The following is a 17,155-nucleotide window of genomic DNA, read 5'->3' as shown; positions in this document are numbered from 1 at the left end:
AGGATGCTTAAATCCACTGAATTCCATTCCCCACCTCCCACTCTTCACCCCTTCTCATCAAAGCTTTTAATTCCTATCTCACAGTTTTATAGCTTCTAAATGTATTTTGTGAGGAAACACTATATTTAAATTTTATGTTAAATGGGCTCTTTGAGTTTTCTCTCTTCTCTCTTCTCGCTCCTCTTTATGTCACTGTCATTTTGGCTAGAACTGCCCGTCCAGCCCAGCCTCTTCCATCTCTCAGCAGTGGGGCTCAGAGCCCAGAGAATCAATTTCTTCTCCCCAACCTGATGGACAAGTGTTTTGTCCCTGATGAGTTCCCAGCTCACATTGCCCAAGACCTTGATGGACTGTGAGCTCCTCTGTTTCCTGGAGTTCGTGGGAAAGGGGAGTGGGGAAGGTGGGTAGCAAGTGAGCAGGGATAGAAGGAGAAGGAGGGAGAACAAGAGGATAAATGAGAGGGTGATGTTGTTGCTGCTGTGTTGTTGTTAAGAGCGTGTTTATGTACATGACTGCATTCTGTTCTCACAATGTCCTGTGAAGAAGTGAGGGCCATTCTTACCTGTTTATCAAATAAGAAACTGAGTCAGGATGATGCTAGGGTTTGTCTCAGCTGCTAATGGCAGTTTTCAGAGGTGGCCTGGAGTCTGTCGTGGACCCCCATACTAGTGCTCTGCCACACGGCTAGTATGATAGAAGACCACTCACCGAGAGAAATCATGGCTCTGGCTCCCTGGTGCCCTGAGAAAAACCAGGAACTTAGTCCTCCTTTCAGCCAAATGACTTGGCTCACATTTTAATTTTGAGGCATTTGCAGCTCTGGGCGGTGCTATTTGGTTGTGCTCCCCAGGCTAGCTCTCCTCGTTCTTTCTCAGCTGTAGCCCAGTTCTGGTGTCCACCAACCAAGTGCATGGCTTTAGTCCTCACGTGCTCCTTAACCTCATTTAGGTTTAATTAAAGACTGCCTTCAATTTCATCCTTAAAAATACGTTTTAAAGGTCCAACTTGAATATAATATACTTACATTGAATTCACCTGTGTTGAAGCTCGAATGCATTTCAGACTTCCTTCGCTTACCATCTAATATTAAATGCATAGTAAATGACCACTCAGGTTCTCTGTTTATAGAAAGATACTTGGCAAAAGCTGTCCATTGTAGGAGAGCCTGGGCCAGGGTGAACAGAAGTGAGAATCAAATCCACTGAGCCTTGGAGCTGCACAGGATCTTTAACTTGATCTCTGAAATCAGGTAAACATACGTTCCTAATGTGTAGCTGTCCCCTGCACTTGAATTGCAAGCAACTTAAGGGCCAGACACATCCCCTTAGCTTCATTTTATTCCCCAGCATACAATGCACACAAGGGGGAATCCAAGTTTCTTGAGAGAGAGAGCAGTATTTGTGGCTGGAACGTAATAGGTGTTTATTGAATATTTGTTGAAGGAGTAAGTAATCAATAAATGTTTGAAGTAGTATGGGCAGGGATGTGTAGTTCAGATAGAACCAGTGCACTTCATTCTTTTTGTTGACTTTGTGTTATATCACAATCCAGCTCTACGGATGTGATCTTGTGCCTTGCAAAGTAGGAACACTCTCTTAATAAAACCTAGCTTTCCCAGCCATGTACAGTGCATCTAAATGGCTTGATCTTGTGTTACATCAGCAGTCTGGAGCATGTTTCTGTGTCTCTAGTTTTCATGATGTGAATTTTGCCTATGGAAAAAAAAATACTGCTTTGTCATAATTCTTAATTATACTAATCATTCCTCTTCCTTGGTTATTGAAAATTACAGCTAAATCAAAGGGAAGATTGGATTTAAGGGAAGTTGAATACCGTATGTGGTTAACAAAACTGCTTTTTAAATCCTTTTAGCAGTTTTCTTTATTGGGCATATAGCAACACCTAGTGGCTTTATGGATTATTTCAGGAACTATTTCTAGAAACAGTTTCTTGGGGTTTTCCTTCTCTTTATTGAATCTCTGTGTATTATTTTTTTCTTTCCTCTTAATTAATGAACAGATATCTTTGATTCTCTGTATTTTGTTACATTTAGAAAATAGCTGCTCTAGCAGATGAATGGATATTGAAGAATTGAGGTTTCTGCATAGAAAGCACACGCCACCTAATAAATAATTTGGAATACTGTAAATACAAACAGCAGGGTGGTGTCGCAAGGCGACAAGGTCTAGGAACTTCTAATAACATAGTTTAAGTAGGAGGCTTTTGTTTGAAATAGCTTCTTCCTTCCACGTGGATATAATCCCAGATTTCTTTACCAAACATGTACAAGTGTCAATGTATGCACGAATATACACACTTGCATTGGATGCCTTCTTTATCAAACACTCCAGAATGAATTCTACCTCAGTACATTTTTCATGTCTTTGAGGTTTTTTCTTTTTCTTTTTTGCTTTTTAGGGCTACATCACAGCATATGAAAGTTCCCAGGCTCAGGGTCAAATTGGAGCTGCAGCTGCCAGCCTACGCTACACCCACAACAGTGCCAGATCTGAGTCACATCTGCAACCTACACCACTACTCACAGCAATGCAGGATCCTTAATCCACTGAGCGAGGCCAGGGATTGAACCCATATCCTCATGGATACTAGTTGGGTTCCTTACCGCTGAGCCACAAACAGGAACTACCATTTTAAAATTTTAGATGGAAATATTTCTAGCATGTATCACACATATTTCTGCCTTTTAATAAAGGGTATATTTTATAATTATCATTATCTTGAAAACTTAGAATCATAGTTATAAATATTAATTACTATATTCAGGAGAAACTTTAGGACTCTTTGCTCTACTTTTTAAAAAATTTTTTGTCTTTTGAGATTATCCACCTTACTAAATAACTGAGATTTAAAAATTTTTTTGTGCATTTTTTATTCTCTCTCTCTTTTTTTGGTCGAAGCCATGGTATGCAAAAGTTCCAGGGTCCAGGGATCAAACCTGTGCCATAGCAGTAACCCAAGCCACAGCAGTGCCAATACTGGATCCTTAATTCACTGAGCCATGAGGGAACCCCTCAAAATTGTTTATACTATTTTGAAAGGTTACTTTCCATTTACAGTTATTACAAAATATTGGCTATATTCCCCATGTTGTACAATACATCATTAAACCTTACACCCAGTACTTTGGTTATTATTTTAAATAGACTACAGTGCTTTATATGACATTTGTATCAACAGTTTCTCTGTCCTCTTCCTCTTGTCTTTTGGCTGTTGGCACTGTTTCTTCTGTAGCTCTCTTCCTTTTTCTTTCCCACATCTTTGGCCCCTTCTGATTTGCTGCTTCTCTTCTTCGGTGGACTAGAGAGTCAGGTAACTGTATAGCTTAGTAGTAAGCCACTTTATCTGACTTCTAATTTTGGGTGGTTTCCTTCATACCTCACTGAAGATAGAGGCTAAATCCACAGTGCTTTAGAGTAAGAGTAACTAGATTTTTGAAAGAAGACATTGACTACTACAGTAAAATGCATTGCCTCAATGTTTATGTTATTGCTGTTTTAACCATTGGACACCCTTTACTGTGTGATTCCTGACCGGGTCATTGAGATTCTATGAAGAATTCATAGACGCAGAGTGTCAGGTCAGTCCACAGATATTCATTGTGCATCTACGATGCCTCAGATGCATGGGGAACACAAACACGCATGCACAGACTTTATATATTGCAAAGCACAACTGACGTAGCATGTAGGGTTATAGATGTCTTGATAATTACTTATATCTGAATTCTCCATATAAATAGAAACGTTTATTTAAGACCATCCCTCATGATTTGCAGAGGTCCCGTTTAACTTTAAACCTTTATGACTGGATGTGTAATTATGGCCAAATTATCTATAATGGCACTTAAAAGAAAGTTGACTTTTCTTCTTCTGGCTAATTTGAACTCAAATTAAGCCAAAGAGATCTTATAAATGGTAACTCTCATGCATCATGGGGTCAGAAATAAAAATATGTATTATAGGAGTTCCCTGGTGGCCTAGCCATTATGGATCCGGTGTTGTCACCACTGTGGCGTGGGTCACTACTGTGGCTTGATCCCTGGTCCAGGAACTTCCACATACCTCAGGCATGTCCCCCCCCAAAATGTATTATATGTTATATAGGCTTTATATAACATATAAATTTACCCTATATAATGTATAATATCATTTACCCTAAATGATAATATCCTTAATGATAAATATCTCCTTAGATAGAAGTTATGTATGTGGCCTACATTATTAAAGTTTTATAAAGTCATTTCATAATTTTCATTTAGTTCTAGGTTAATTTAAAATTAAATTTCGGGTATTTCCATTATGGTGCAGCAGAAATAAATCCAACTAGCATCTGTGAGGATGCAGGTTCAATCCCTGGCCTCGCTCAGTGGGCTGGGGATCTGGGGTTGCCTTGAGCTATGGTGTAGGTTGCAGATGTGGCTCAGATCCCACGTTGCTGTGACTGTGGTGTAGGCCAGCAGCTACAGCTTTGATTAGAGCCCTAGCCTGGGAACTTCCATATGCTGCAAGTGCAGCCCTAAAAAGCAAGAAAAAAAAAAAATTAAATTAATTTTAATTATTTACCAGAATACCTAGCAGCGCTAAGCACACAGTATTTCTTTATAAGCCAGGACAGAATTGACTTTATTTTATTGTTCAGAAATTACAAAAATGTAGTTTGTTCAAGAATTCCTTCCAGTTAAGGAGTATTTTGTGTCTAGTAATTTAGGGATTTGCTGGCCTTTTTTTAGTGCATTTTGTGCCTCCTTGGCTTCAAATTCTTAGAAAGCAAATAAAAACTACTGGGTTTTTTTTTTTGCATTCAGCTTGTCAAATAGTCAAGTAACAGTAAAGGAGTTAGGCTTTGGCAGCTAAACCACAGGTGGCAAATTAATTAAAGCTTCTACACCTTTTCTATGGAGCTTATCATCGAACAAAGGTAGCCATTACTCTTTCAAATCCAAAGGTGACAATTAAAATTTTAAATGCTTGCTCCTGCCCAATGGCCTGTGACACTGTTAGAGAAACACATCTTCAATGTCTAATGAAGAGATTCAGTGAGAAACATCTTTTAAGAATATAACCTGGGTGACTGTCAGCTCTTCCCATAGATTCAACCATCTAATGTAATCACATGCAGCTATTAAAATTACATTGGAAAAGACTTAGCAACACAGGAAAGTCAATGTATTATTAAAAAAGAACATTTTTGTAACTGTAATACAACATCCCATTTCTGTGGAAAAAATTGCCTATATACACAACTGAAAGAATATACATGGAATGTTAACAGTGCTTATCTTTGGGAGATAAGATTGTAAATGATTTTCCTTCTGTATATTTTTTTTCATATTTTCAACAGTGGTCTGGGATTATTTTATTGTCAGAAACATGTTATTTTTTGAAAAAGTATTTTTAATTTTTATTTTTCCCCTGAAGTGAAAGATATTCCTAAGACTCTCTAACCTTGATATTCAGGAAAGCAGGAAGGGAACACACTGATTTGGTATTTAGAAGACGTGTTGTCAACTTTAATTTAGTTAATTCCACAAATACTGGAGTACGTACATTGTGCCCAAGCAATTTAACATTAAAGTTAATGAAATTCTTCATTAAACAAAATCCCTGGGAGCAGATGGACCGTAAACGCGTATTTATGTCTTGTGGTGGTCAATGCTAAGGGCCATAATGGTACAGAATGAGGGGATTATTGAATGTTGAGGAGGGCAGGTGTCATTTATCTGTAAAAAGGTTTAGGTCAGAGGGATACTGGAATCCTTTCCCTCTCTAACGTTCTGTGACTCCTATGACTTTTGACTAACAGGCTACTGCCTCAGTGATTATTTCACCCAAATACAAGAATGGGCCAATTTTAACAGTGAGATAAAAAGGAAATGTATATCCTGCAAACAGTACTTCATTAACTGCAAGAATTTTTTTAAAAAATCAGTGGTGTTTCTGGGACTACTGTTAATAATGAAAATGACAAATGAAGATGGTAGATTGTTAAGTGTTTATTCAACAGAGTAAATAACATATAGGAATATATTATAAAATTCATTTCTCTTTTCTTAGCAAAATTATACTAACTTAGATTTGGGCTTCTGGATAAATCATGGAAACTCTGGGAAAACAAAAAATGTGGCCTTAGTTTTGTTTTCCCAAAAGGTTTCTAATGATCACAACTCAGTTGTGTTTTCACATATTGTCAGGTGATAGGAAATATTGTGGAAACAGAACGTGGAAGAAGTAGATACTCTTTGGATTTGGTTTCAGAAGGCCAAGAGATCAAATGGGCATCATTGTAGAAATTTCTCTTTAATAGTAATTTTTCTGAAATGCATTGTCCTATTTCCTGCTATTTATGGCATTATTTAGCAGTTGAATGAAATAAAAACATTGTATAAAACTTTGCAGAATATAACTACCTTTCTGTCACAATCTTGCCTCAAATTTGGGGGAGTCAAAACCATTCCTTCCTCAAATAAGAATGTTTCAGGTGGCTTGTCTTCTGTTATTTTCCAGAAGTTATTTCTGGAATGCCTCATACCGTCTTTTTTTATTTCAGATATCTTCTGGCACTTGTAGGCCTGATGTTTCAGAATCATCTGAATTGCGTCAGAAGTCACCATTATTTCAGTTTGCTGAGGTAATATATTACAGTTTATACTAAATGAGGAAATTGTAACATGAGCTTAAATTTGAGCTGATGACAGTAACTTAAAGCAACAAAGAACTCTGTGTTCTTAGCTCAAGTAACCATAAATGAGAAAATAGAACCAAATTTTGGAAAAGGTAGTTTTGGAACTCTCTAGAGTTCTTAATATATTTATGTTTATAGAAGCCTGTTATTAATTCATGCTAAATATTATTGCACCTAAACCTAATCACAAGTTTTTATTCATGAAATAGTAAGGTTAAGAATATAATTGAATTCTTGTTAGAACTTCATCATTTTCCAGGTGTTAATTTACCAGGTATGAAATCAGAAGACAGAATCAACTCATGATTATTGGCTGGGTGTTCCTTTTTATTTAAGTACAACTTTTAATCTAAACATTAGCATGCAGTTTTTAGTCTTAAGTCTTTTGTCAAACCTGTTTAGCTCCGTGTGTTTCTAACGTAGTCAGAGATGACGTAGAAAGCACATTATCTTTGACATCAAGTTTAAAGGTTAAAACTGCTTCCCATAGTATCTGCATTTACCCTAGAACTCAATATGGAGCCATCATTGATTCATTTTTACTAAACTTGAAAGCACTTGGTCTTCCTCTGATCATTTGAATTGCCTTTCAATAGACCTTCTTCCACACTGTCATTCTTCCTAATGTTTGCCCATTACATTATAGTTTTGTAGAAGGAGAGCATGTTTTTAGTTTCAGGCTTTTTTCCCCTCTAGTGTCCTTTCCTGGTTGTTCTCAACATTCCTTTGGCAGGGTTACTTTTCATACTGGCATGTTAGGTCATTGCTTGTATGACACTGTTTATAATGTACCTAAATTCCTTGCTGATATCACCAGAATGTAATAATATATTTGTTCACATAATACCCCTTATCTGTCACTTTCTGTTCTCTGTGAGATGTGCCATGAATTCCAATTGTTTTGTATATTGTCTCATCAAGAATTTATTAGAGGATTCAATGTACATTCCCTTTTCAACAGCATAGACGTATTAAATAATACTGTTCGCAACTTTGAAAGTGGAGGTACTTCACCAGTGGTCCCCAGTCCCCTAAAGATCTAGTGAAATCTCTCAAGTTTCAAATTAAATTTTGGGTGTATTGACATATGTGCATTTTGGGGAACTTTAGCAAATCAACTATCCCCAGAAGATACCTGACCCTAACCTAATATTTCTTCAAGAGCTCCCTATTCTTGTCAGTATCTCCTTTATCCCACTTAATTTGTAGAAACATCCTCCTGTTTAGAAAGTTGTGAGATGCTTTTCAAAAATTTATATGGTGTTTTGTTATGTGTCTGATTTAATCCTTGAAGAAATATATTACAAAAGTTAGACATTTCTTCCTTTCGTAAACTGTTTTCTTTAACTTTTATGGAGAGTTGGTAGGAATAAAAAGTGATGTCTGAAGTTAAGACCTACCACTTAGAATTCTCAGAATTTTGGGAACACCCTTGTGGATTCATATCTGCAGTCTGGCACAACTTGCACATGGTGGTCTTTTGAAAGGATAGGTTTTATGGTTTGACCAAGAAAAGTTCTACAATTTTACCCTCAAATGTCTTCAAAATACTCGGTTTGATCTTAGCCATTTGTGACACTTTGTATGTATCTAGTTTGTCAAATAGGATCTGGGAGACTTTTGTCTTTTTATGATATTTATTTTAAAATGCTGATTTTGGAGTTCCCATCGTGGTGCAGCAGAAACGAATTTGACTAGGAACCATGAGGTTGTAGGTTTGATCCCTGGCCTTGCTCAGTGGGTTAAGGATCTGGTGTTGCTGTGAGCAGTGGTGTAGGTCACAGACGTAGCTCGGATCTGGCATTGCTATGGCTCTGGCGTAGGCTGACAGCAACAGCTCCGTTTAGACCCCTGGCCTGGGAACCTCCATATGCTGCGGGTGTGGCCCTAAAAAGACAAAAGACAAAAAAAAAAGGTTATTTGTCTAAATCAAAAGATACAAGGAATTGTAAATTTCCCAATGCCTTCAGCAGTAACTACAATCAGTAATTCCATTAGTCTCTCTTGTTGATTCTTTCTTATTCCTAAAAATGACTTTGATACTGTATTACCAACTGGATCCATTGTTTTTCTAACCAATTTAAGATGAAAAGGTGATTTCTGTAATTGAATAGTTATGATCAAGCTTCATGTGTTGCTTAGTGGGTATCCTTTGATGGAGTTGGTGAGCACAGTAGAAGAAAAAGACTTCTGTGGGACCGGGAATAGGCTGAATTAATAATGCCCATGCTTTCTGCTCTTATGACTCATTTCCACCTTATTTTGTAGCTGGATAGAAGCTTTGTTCACTCTGAAACCAGAATTAATAACTGACCTTGTTCTCAGAACATTTTTGAAGAAGTATTTCCCCGTGGCCCTCAGAGCAAACTTTTAATGAGCCTACCATAATCACCAAATAGGAACAAAATCTCCTAGTTGAACCAAGAATGGGGTAACAGAATCCTCTTTCCAGTGTCACAAACCTGAGGGGCATGCATGTATGTGTGTGTGTGTGTTAGATGGGAAGAAGCATGGTGTTATAAAAGAAAGAAATGCTAATCATATTCAGTAAACAGTTTATTGAGGTTGCTGCCATGCCAGGCAGTGTATTCTATGGCTTATTTTCTTCTCACCATAATCCTGTAAAATGGGGATTATCATCTTCATCATCATCAATTTACAGTTGGGAAAAATAAGTCTCAGTGAGATTAGCTCAGCTGCCCAAGGATATGTAGCTGGTGAGTAGCAGAGCTCAGATTCAATCCCAGGTATCCTGACCCACATTGTTTGCTTCTCCAGCACTGTTTCACAACTGAGTCTAAGCAGAGAACAACAGCTTGGGAGGAGTGATGTAGAGAAGAGAAGATTGGCTTTATTTGCAACTTCTAGCTTTTAGTAATATTTCTAAAAATGCACTGAAGTAAGGAAATTTATCTCAACAGGTCTTCTCAGCTGCTATTTGGTATATTTCTGGTTTCCTGATAGAGCAAATGAGCCAAACTCAGTCTTTTTTGTTCTTCTCACATCTGTTTTTAGAAACTTGGCCTTTGTCTTCATTTATCATTGATACTGTTTTTCTAAAAGGGATTGAGGGTGATGACTCATGTCTTAATCTTTATCAGTGTCTATGGTGGAAATATATGGTAGAATCTATTAGTTTATTATGGTAAAATGTCCTTGTGCATTAAAAGTTACTTGTATCCTTTCAGATATCTTCAAGTACATCCCATCCTGATGCTCCTTCAAAACAGTGTCAAGCATCAGCCTTGTTTCAGTTTGCAGAGGTATGGCTGCCATTTTTTTTTTTTTTTTTTTTTTTTTTAAGTGCACATTGGGTTCAGAAAACTTACTGAGCTCAGGAAATATTGGAGTGGAATTTTATAAGTTCACATAGTGAACTTTAAGGCCTGCATCTTGCCATTGCTGACTTAATACACACGGCAGACTTCTTAATTGCTTTTTGCTACCTTTGCTATAATCACAGATCAGCTACAGATTTTGTACGCATTTCATAAGCATTCATTAAAGAGTTCATTCGTGATAGAGACTTTCTAATAATTCATTTTTTTTTTCATTTTTCCTTGTTTTTTTTTTTATTTTTTTGGCCACACCCACAACATGTAGAAGTTCCCAGGCCAGGGATCAGATTTACACCACAGTAGTAACCTGAGCCACTGCAGTGACAATGCCAGATCCTTAACCAACTATGCCTCAAGGGAACGCCTTGTCTTGTTTTTAACTTATTTTAGAAGCTTGGAAAAATTGTCAACTTGAAGGCCATAGGATTCCAATTTATTACATTTTTTCCAGTAGTGAAATTAGATGCTGTAGTAGGTAAGTAACTCTTACCGTGAATGCAGGGGTGAATATGACCTGTCAGATCATCAGTGCTTAGCTTTGGATGTGATGTAGCTGCAGCTAGGATTTTTATTAACATTTAATCCCAGGCTTAGGATAGGACAGCTCTTGCAGGATCTCAGATTTCTTTGGTTTGTCACCCAGAGAGAGAGCACACAACTAGAGAGCATTTTATTGGTATAATGAGGAGGTAAATCTGATATGTTGATTTTGCCGCAAAAGCCCTGGTGGCCTCAACCGTATGCTTATTTCTTACAAGCAATATATATGACAAATAATAAAATATATCCCATTTGCAAAAATAGAATGTCATCTGCTTTAGGTCTTTCCCCATTTTCCTTTTTATTAATTTCAACCAAAAATGCATATCATAAACTAAGCAATTTTTTATAGAGTTGAGAGAAGATGACAAGCAGAACCATTCTCTTTAATATTGATGTATTGAATGACTTTGATTCATTTGCATAAAGAGTGATGCATAAATGAAATGTAAAATGATATCCTTCTGGCAGGAGAAAATCCAGCATCTTTCTTTAAAAATGAGAAAAAATTACTTTTAGATCTTACAGTAAAAAAAGAAAAAAATGCTGCTGCTTCTTAGGACATTTGTGTCAACCACTGTGACTTGATCCCACCAGTTGGCCTACTTATCTGTTAGGTTTCTCTGCCACACTATTTGCTTTAGTTGTTGAGGGCTGTTCTCTAAGACTGATAACAAAAATACCATATAATGGTATCATTTCATGAAGAACAATTTGCTTGATGAATCTGAATAAATTAAGATTTTATCATAATTTTTCATTATGATAAACAGGCTGTTATTTTCACTGTCTGGGGAATAGTTTTGTTTAATATTTCCTTGCTTTGCTCCAGTCATTGACATCCATTTACTTGATACTAATAATTTTTTCAAAGGTTAAAAAAGAATTTTGGCATGATGGCTATAAATTTATTTTTAATGTCAGTACCTGAGCCAAACCCATCCAACTTTTAAGAAATACTTCCTTCAACTCAGAATTTATTTGCCATCTATTCTGTTTGATTAAGTTCTACACTCTGTAGCATGAATGTTAGAAAGGTGGTGGCTTGTCTTTGACACACCTGATATTTACTTATGCATTATTTACCAAAGGATCTCAACTTAATTAAAAGTGTTTGTATGGGATATCTCAGTGGATGCCTTTCTAATAGCTATTGCCATTCAGAGTATGGTTGTTACTTAAGCACTATCATCATCAGATTTATTAAGAACCCCCGAAGCCCCAGGCAGCTCTGAGGAATCACTTTGGTGTTGTAATAGCCACTGTCCTGTGATTCTGTAGAGTTCAGTCCTGTGCCTCTCTTTAATTTGTCCTTGCTGCTCAGCACACTCACTCCTCTAAGCACGAGAAAGTTTTTTTTTTCCTTGAGAAGAACCTCTTCTTCTTTGGGAGTTGTATGGGGAGACGTTTCCAGATATCTCTCCACTACTCAGTGGCACTTATCTCCTGAGGGTTTTTGGTTTTTGACCGTGGAACAAATATAAGATTTGAGGAAGCTTTGGAAAAATCAATTTGAAAACTTGTTCAGAGCTGTTTCAAGGCATCATTCATTAACAAACAGATGGAATGATGTTAATGATGGAAAAGCCAAAACAAAATGTTTTACTCTACAGTCAAAAGCAATTCCCTCTCTCAATGCCATATACTATTTTTCCTAGTTATGTTTGCATAGGTTGATTTCAGTTCCTAAGCAAATTAAATTATTATATACTTGGTTGTTTAATTTTCAATGTTAAATGTGATTATACAAGAGAAGTATAGTACTCGGTTCTCCAAGGGTATATGACCTCTAATCACTTTGCTCCGCTGACCCAAGAGATCCCTAAGGTCCAATCTCTCTCATATTAACGATCTAACTGTATTGTCAGCCCAGTACTGGGCTGGTTTATTCAAAGCAAAACAATAGCTAACTAGATGAGCTAATAAAATTATCTACTGAAATCTGCTATGAGCATATATATTGCAGTAGAAATAGAATAGTTTATAATTACTGTGCTCATATCCCTAAAGCTCTTATAATTATTTTATAAAATATCCATCACCTTTGAGAAAACACAGGCTTTTGAAATTCTTGTTCTAACTAGTCTAAAGCAGAGGTTCTCAAACTTTAAAATACATCAGTCACCTTAGAGGCTGATTCAAACACAATTGCTGAACCCCACCCCCAGAGTTTCTTATTTATGACCAAGTCTGGAGTGGGGCCTGAGAATTTGTACTTCCAACAAATATCCTATTAGGGAACTACAGTTTGAGATCACTGCTCAACGGTTTGTAATTTTTACAAGTTATTAAATCAGCATTGTTAAGGTGTTTCCTAGTATCTTTGGGACCTCACAGGGAAAGAGGTAAGGAAGGGATGGGCAGATAATAGAAATTTACCAAGTGGGCCACTTTATACCACCATCCCTTTTCAGAGAAATTCTTAGTCCTATTACAGTACACTTAGAGAAAAGTAGGTGTTTATATAATTTAGGAAACAATTTACTCTTTAAACATGTCTAGCTTTGTAATATTTTAAGATCAGGCTTGCAAAATTCTTAGAGGCCATTCGTGTTAATTTCATTTGCAGATGTTTATAACTCTAGTAAGAGATTAGCTATTGGTCATTTATCATGTAATACAATTATCCCAGAAACACACTTTAAAAAGCAGTAAGCCCTGGGCATTTAAGTTGATTTTTTTGTTGTTTTTTTTTCCAACATCTAGTCCCGGGTCTCTGTCTTGCAAGCTGAGAAGAATATCTTTCCTTATTAATGAAATCTGATAATTTTAAAACCCATTGAAGTAAACCACATGAAATAAAGAACACTTTGTTTATAGGTTCCTCATAGATGTTTACATTGAAAGGGAGAAAGATGTATCTGCTTTATAAGATCTAGAAGGAAATACAGAGTGCAGAGCCTGTTTTCCCTGCATTTCAGCCTATCTCCCCTTCCATATTGATGCTAATAATTCATCTAGATTCAGCTTGGCCCATCTGAAGAGTCATCACTCTGTTTCCAGGCTCTGATCCATTAAGTTGGTCAAAATGAGTTTCCTATCTGCATTTTTCGTTGTTTACAGGTAGAGTGACACATCCGTCACTGTTTAGATCTGGTTTACTGAAGACTAATGACCAAACGTAATGCCAGAAGGGAGCTGTTGTCTTCCATTATTTAACAAGCTCTGACTGGTCCACATACCCTCTTCTCTGTTATGTGGCCAACTCTTACACTGAGGGGATATCTTTGCATTGAAAAATTACATACTTATTTTGAAGACAGGGAGCTAATCTGGACAATGTAGACAGATAGATTTGAACGTTAAAACTTTGCTTAGAAAGTATTTACGTTGCCGGTATAAATACAGCTATAATCCCACCAAGGTATTGTCACAACTGGATATAAGCAATAGGTACAGATTTAAAGCATTCATTTTCATGATGGAATGCTCAGTATGTTATGGAATATTACACTTGACACCGGCTCCATATACTCACACTATATAGCTCATCGGTATGAAAGTCTTACATGTTTTATTGGAAGTGTTAATATTTCTTTTAAGGTAAAAAATACCAGTCATCTCATATTGTTCATTTGTTCTTTGATTCATTTATTCATTCTACAATTATTGGTCATTTCCTCCCAGACTACAGTGTTTATGATACTCCTGATAATTACAGAAGGCTTCTAGCTAATTTGCTTTTGTTCCTTACTACCTCTTTCCTTGGTGTACTTCCCTACCTCAGGCAGCTATTAAATTAGCAGTTTAGCATCCAGGGTGATCATTTTTCTTGGCACTTTTGCTATGTGTCATGTCCTTTTAACACCCATCCTGTTTGTCAGGACATTACATAATAGCTAAAGGAGAGGCTACAGTGGGGCCACCAGATTGGCAGGCATCATCCAATTTGAGGGAAATAAAAAGCAGAGTCAGGAACATACTATGTGGTATGGCCACTGGTGCCCCTACCCAGGAGTGTAACCTAACACGCACCTTCCTCCAGTAGCTGACCAATCATTGAAAAAACGTTGATTAGCTATATTGTTCTTACTTAAAAGGATGTGTTTGTCACTTAAATAGAAAAGAAGAAAAACCGGGGAAATGAACAATGGTGTAACAAATCCACATTATACAAGCTATGCTTATAATAGGAGCCATCAGAATAAATGAGATTACTGAGAGGTAAAGTGTAAAAATGAAAGAGGTCCCTAAGACAGTGGTCTGAGGAAAAACATTTAAGGGCTCACTGTAAAAAGTAGAGCCAACAAAGATCATAGGAGTGGCCTGAGAGGTAGGAGGAAAACAAGGACTCTGCAGTGTTGAAAATCCAGAGAAACTCTCAAAAAGCAAGGGCAGCCATACCTACTGCTGCAGAGAGGTCAAGAGAAGGCTTGAGCCGTAGATGGTAATGTATGTTCAGTGTCCCCTCCTCCCAAATCAAAGGCAAAAGACATTTTCAGAAAGTGTATCTTACCGCCAAGTCATTCCATGAAAATTTTATTGTTAGTTGGTTCTGGAAATGTTGGACTGCTAAAATACCTTGACCCTCCCCCCAACAGACTTCTTTGGAAAACAGTCTTCCAGCAACCTTGAGCATTTAAAATACTGCCTTGTACCTATAGATAGGTAAAAATCCTCCCATGAGTGATAAGGGAAATAGTTCTTGCTAAACATTTGGTAGTGGTTTCTTTTGCAAGGCAAGAAACCATGCTCAAACCTCCACTCAGACAGCTGCACAGTTAACTCAGCTGGCAGGTGCATCCAGGCGGTCAGGAGTTCTTCACTGAGGCTCTGGTGTGCCATTCAGCATAGGCTGCAAGGTAGTGAACACACACACAGCATCAGGGAGCATAAACCTACAGCAACAAAAGCGACAGCAGAGGGAGCCAGTGGAAGAGCTAGAACACAGTGTCAAGCTCTGTAGTGCAGCACCGCCCTGCTTGTTGTTCTTTTGAGGGTATCATATGATTATGTGACACATTTAATAGTCTACAGATTATGAAATTTAATAATTATCCTCTGACATTGCCATTTTTAATTCTGTTCCAATTTCAGTGTGTAGCTAATGTTTGGAATTGTACTAAAGGAGTTTACGTTTATTAGTATTAATAATGATAAACCCTCATTACTAATATTTGTACTATTTATTGAGAGCATAATGTGGGCTGAGCACTGTGCCAGACTCCTTACTAATGTAACATCTAATCTTCACAACAATAGGATGAGGGCAGGTACTATTGTTTCTGTTTTGAAAGTGAAGATGAGGTCTTAATTATTTCCTTAGGTCCGCACAGCAGAAAGTAATGAAGGCGTGTTTGTCTGACACAAAAGCCATGTCCTTCTATTATACAACCTTGGTTTATGGGAGTGGCATTTATCTTCATTACTTCTTTCCCTCAAGTCACTCAGAGTCACTGATTATATTAAGTATGTTTGCTTCTCTTAGTCCAGTGATAAGGTTAGTAGTTGAATTCACCTTGTCTAGAAAAAGTAGAAGAGGCATATATCAGAAAATTCAGCTATAGAAAATCTTCCAAGAGATTTAGCCCCATGTTGATCTTCTAAAAAAAAAAAAAAAAAAGTAAGTGATTGGGATGAATAAGAAAGGATGCTTAAAAATGATAGTACCTAGGAAGAAAATTCCTTAATTCTTAAACTAATCCCTTTTAAGTGGCCCAGGTAGCTTATTAAATATTTGTGTCTACAAAGGCCTCTTATTCAGCAGGTGTTCTAGAGAGAATTTTCTTTAGCAATGAGTACCCAGTGTCTCCTGGTGCTGACAGCTCCGTAGAATTCCCTGTGGGACTTGGGGTCACCTGTAAGGATGTAGTCACAAGGCAACATTGCTTCCTAAACTGAGCTGAGAAATACCCCTGTTTTAACTGAGGAAGAATTCAGACTCATGAAGAATATAGAAAGCTCAGACCATAGCTCTAATGATGACAGAATTTCTCCAGGAGAAGAATACTTTGTAAAGATCCTTCAGAATGTGTGTCCCTCTCAGCTCTTTACTGAGTTAACCTAGAAATTGAAAATGAAGTTTTCGTATAAAAAATGAGAAAGGACATTGTTACCAGGGTCTGGCTGCTATTTAACCAAACTTGCAGGATAGCATGAAGTCATGCAGTCGTGTTATAGCCATGTTGATGTGCTATCACAAAGGTCTTAACCATACAACTTACTGAGATTTGTGTTCCTGACTGTCAGTCTTTGTGTGTACTTTAGAATATACTCTCAGAGCCAGTGCCAGTGTTTTATATAAAACTCATAGCTCCTGTCATATTGCCTAGCACATTTATATTGGATTCTCAAAAACATATTTGTTGACTGACTTGATACTCACTGTCTTTTTCACAGTGATCCCAAATATATGTTTAAAAACTATATAATAACTAATTGCTTTTTGGTAAATACAGAATAACACAAAATCTCTTATATTTGGCCAGTGGATAAGTTGGTAGTTATATGGAAATGCAAACTTGATCTAAGGTTATAGAGTTAAATTTAAAGCCTAGCATACTCAAGATAATAATACTCTTGTCATCAAACAGCCGCCCAAGCCATGCTTAGTTTTTGTTGTTATTTTTTATGTT

At 37.0% G+C, this 17,155-nt stretch overlaps 1 protein-coding gene across 26 annotated transcripts in view; it reads left to right on the top strand.

The window, feature by feature from the left end:
* The window catches only part of BBX (BBX, HMG-box containing), a 286,716-nt gene that overhangs the window by 216,510 nt on the left and 53,051 nt on the right, over positions 1-17,155 (top strand). For 23 of the 26 annotated variants that reach the window (XM_021070469.1, XM_021070466.1, XM_021070457.1 and 20 more), the window contains 2 exons: positions 6,568-6,648; positions 9,891-9,965. In XM_021070469.1, the coding sequence (XP_020926128.1) occupies positions 6,568-6,648; positions 9,891-9,965 (156 nt within the window). The remainder of the gene's footprint in view (positions 1-6,567; positions 6,649-9,890; positions 9,966-17,155) is intronic. The other 3 variants (XM_021070468.1, XM_021070480.1, XM_021070481.1) reach the window with 1 other exon arrangement.

This window comes from Sus scrofa, chromosome 13 (genome assembly GCF_000003025.6).
Source record: "Sus scrofa isolate TJ Tabasco breed Duroc chromosome 13, Sscrofa11.1, whole genome shotgun sequence".
Lineage (NCBI taxonomy): Eukaryota > Metazoa > Chordata > Mammalia > Artiodactyla > Suidae > Sus > Sus scrofa.
The sequence above is the reverse complement of the archived record's forward strand: the minus strand, read 5'-3'. Positions and strand labels throughout refer to the sequence as shown.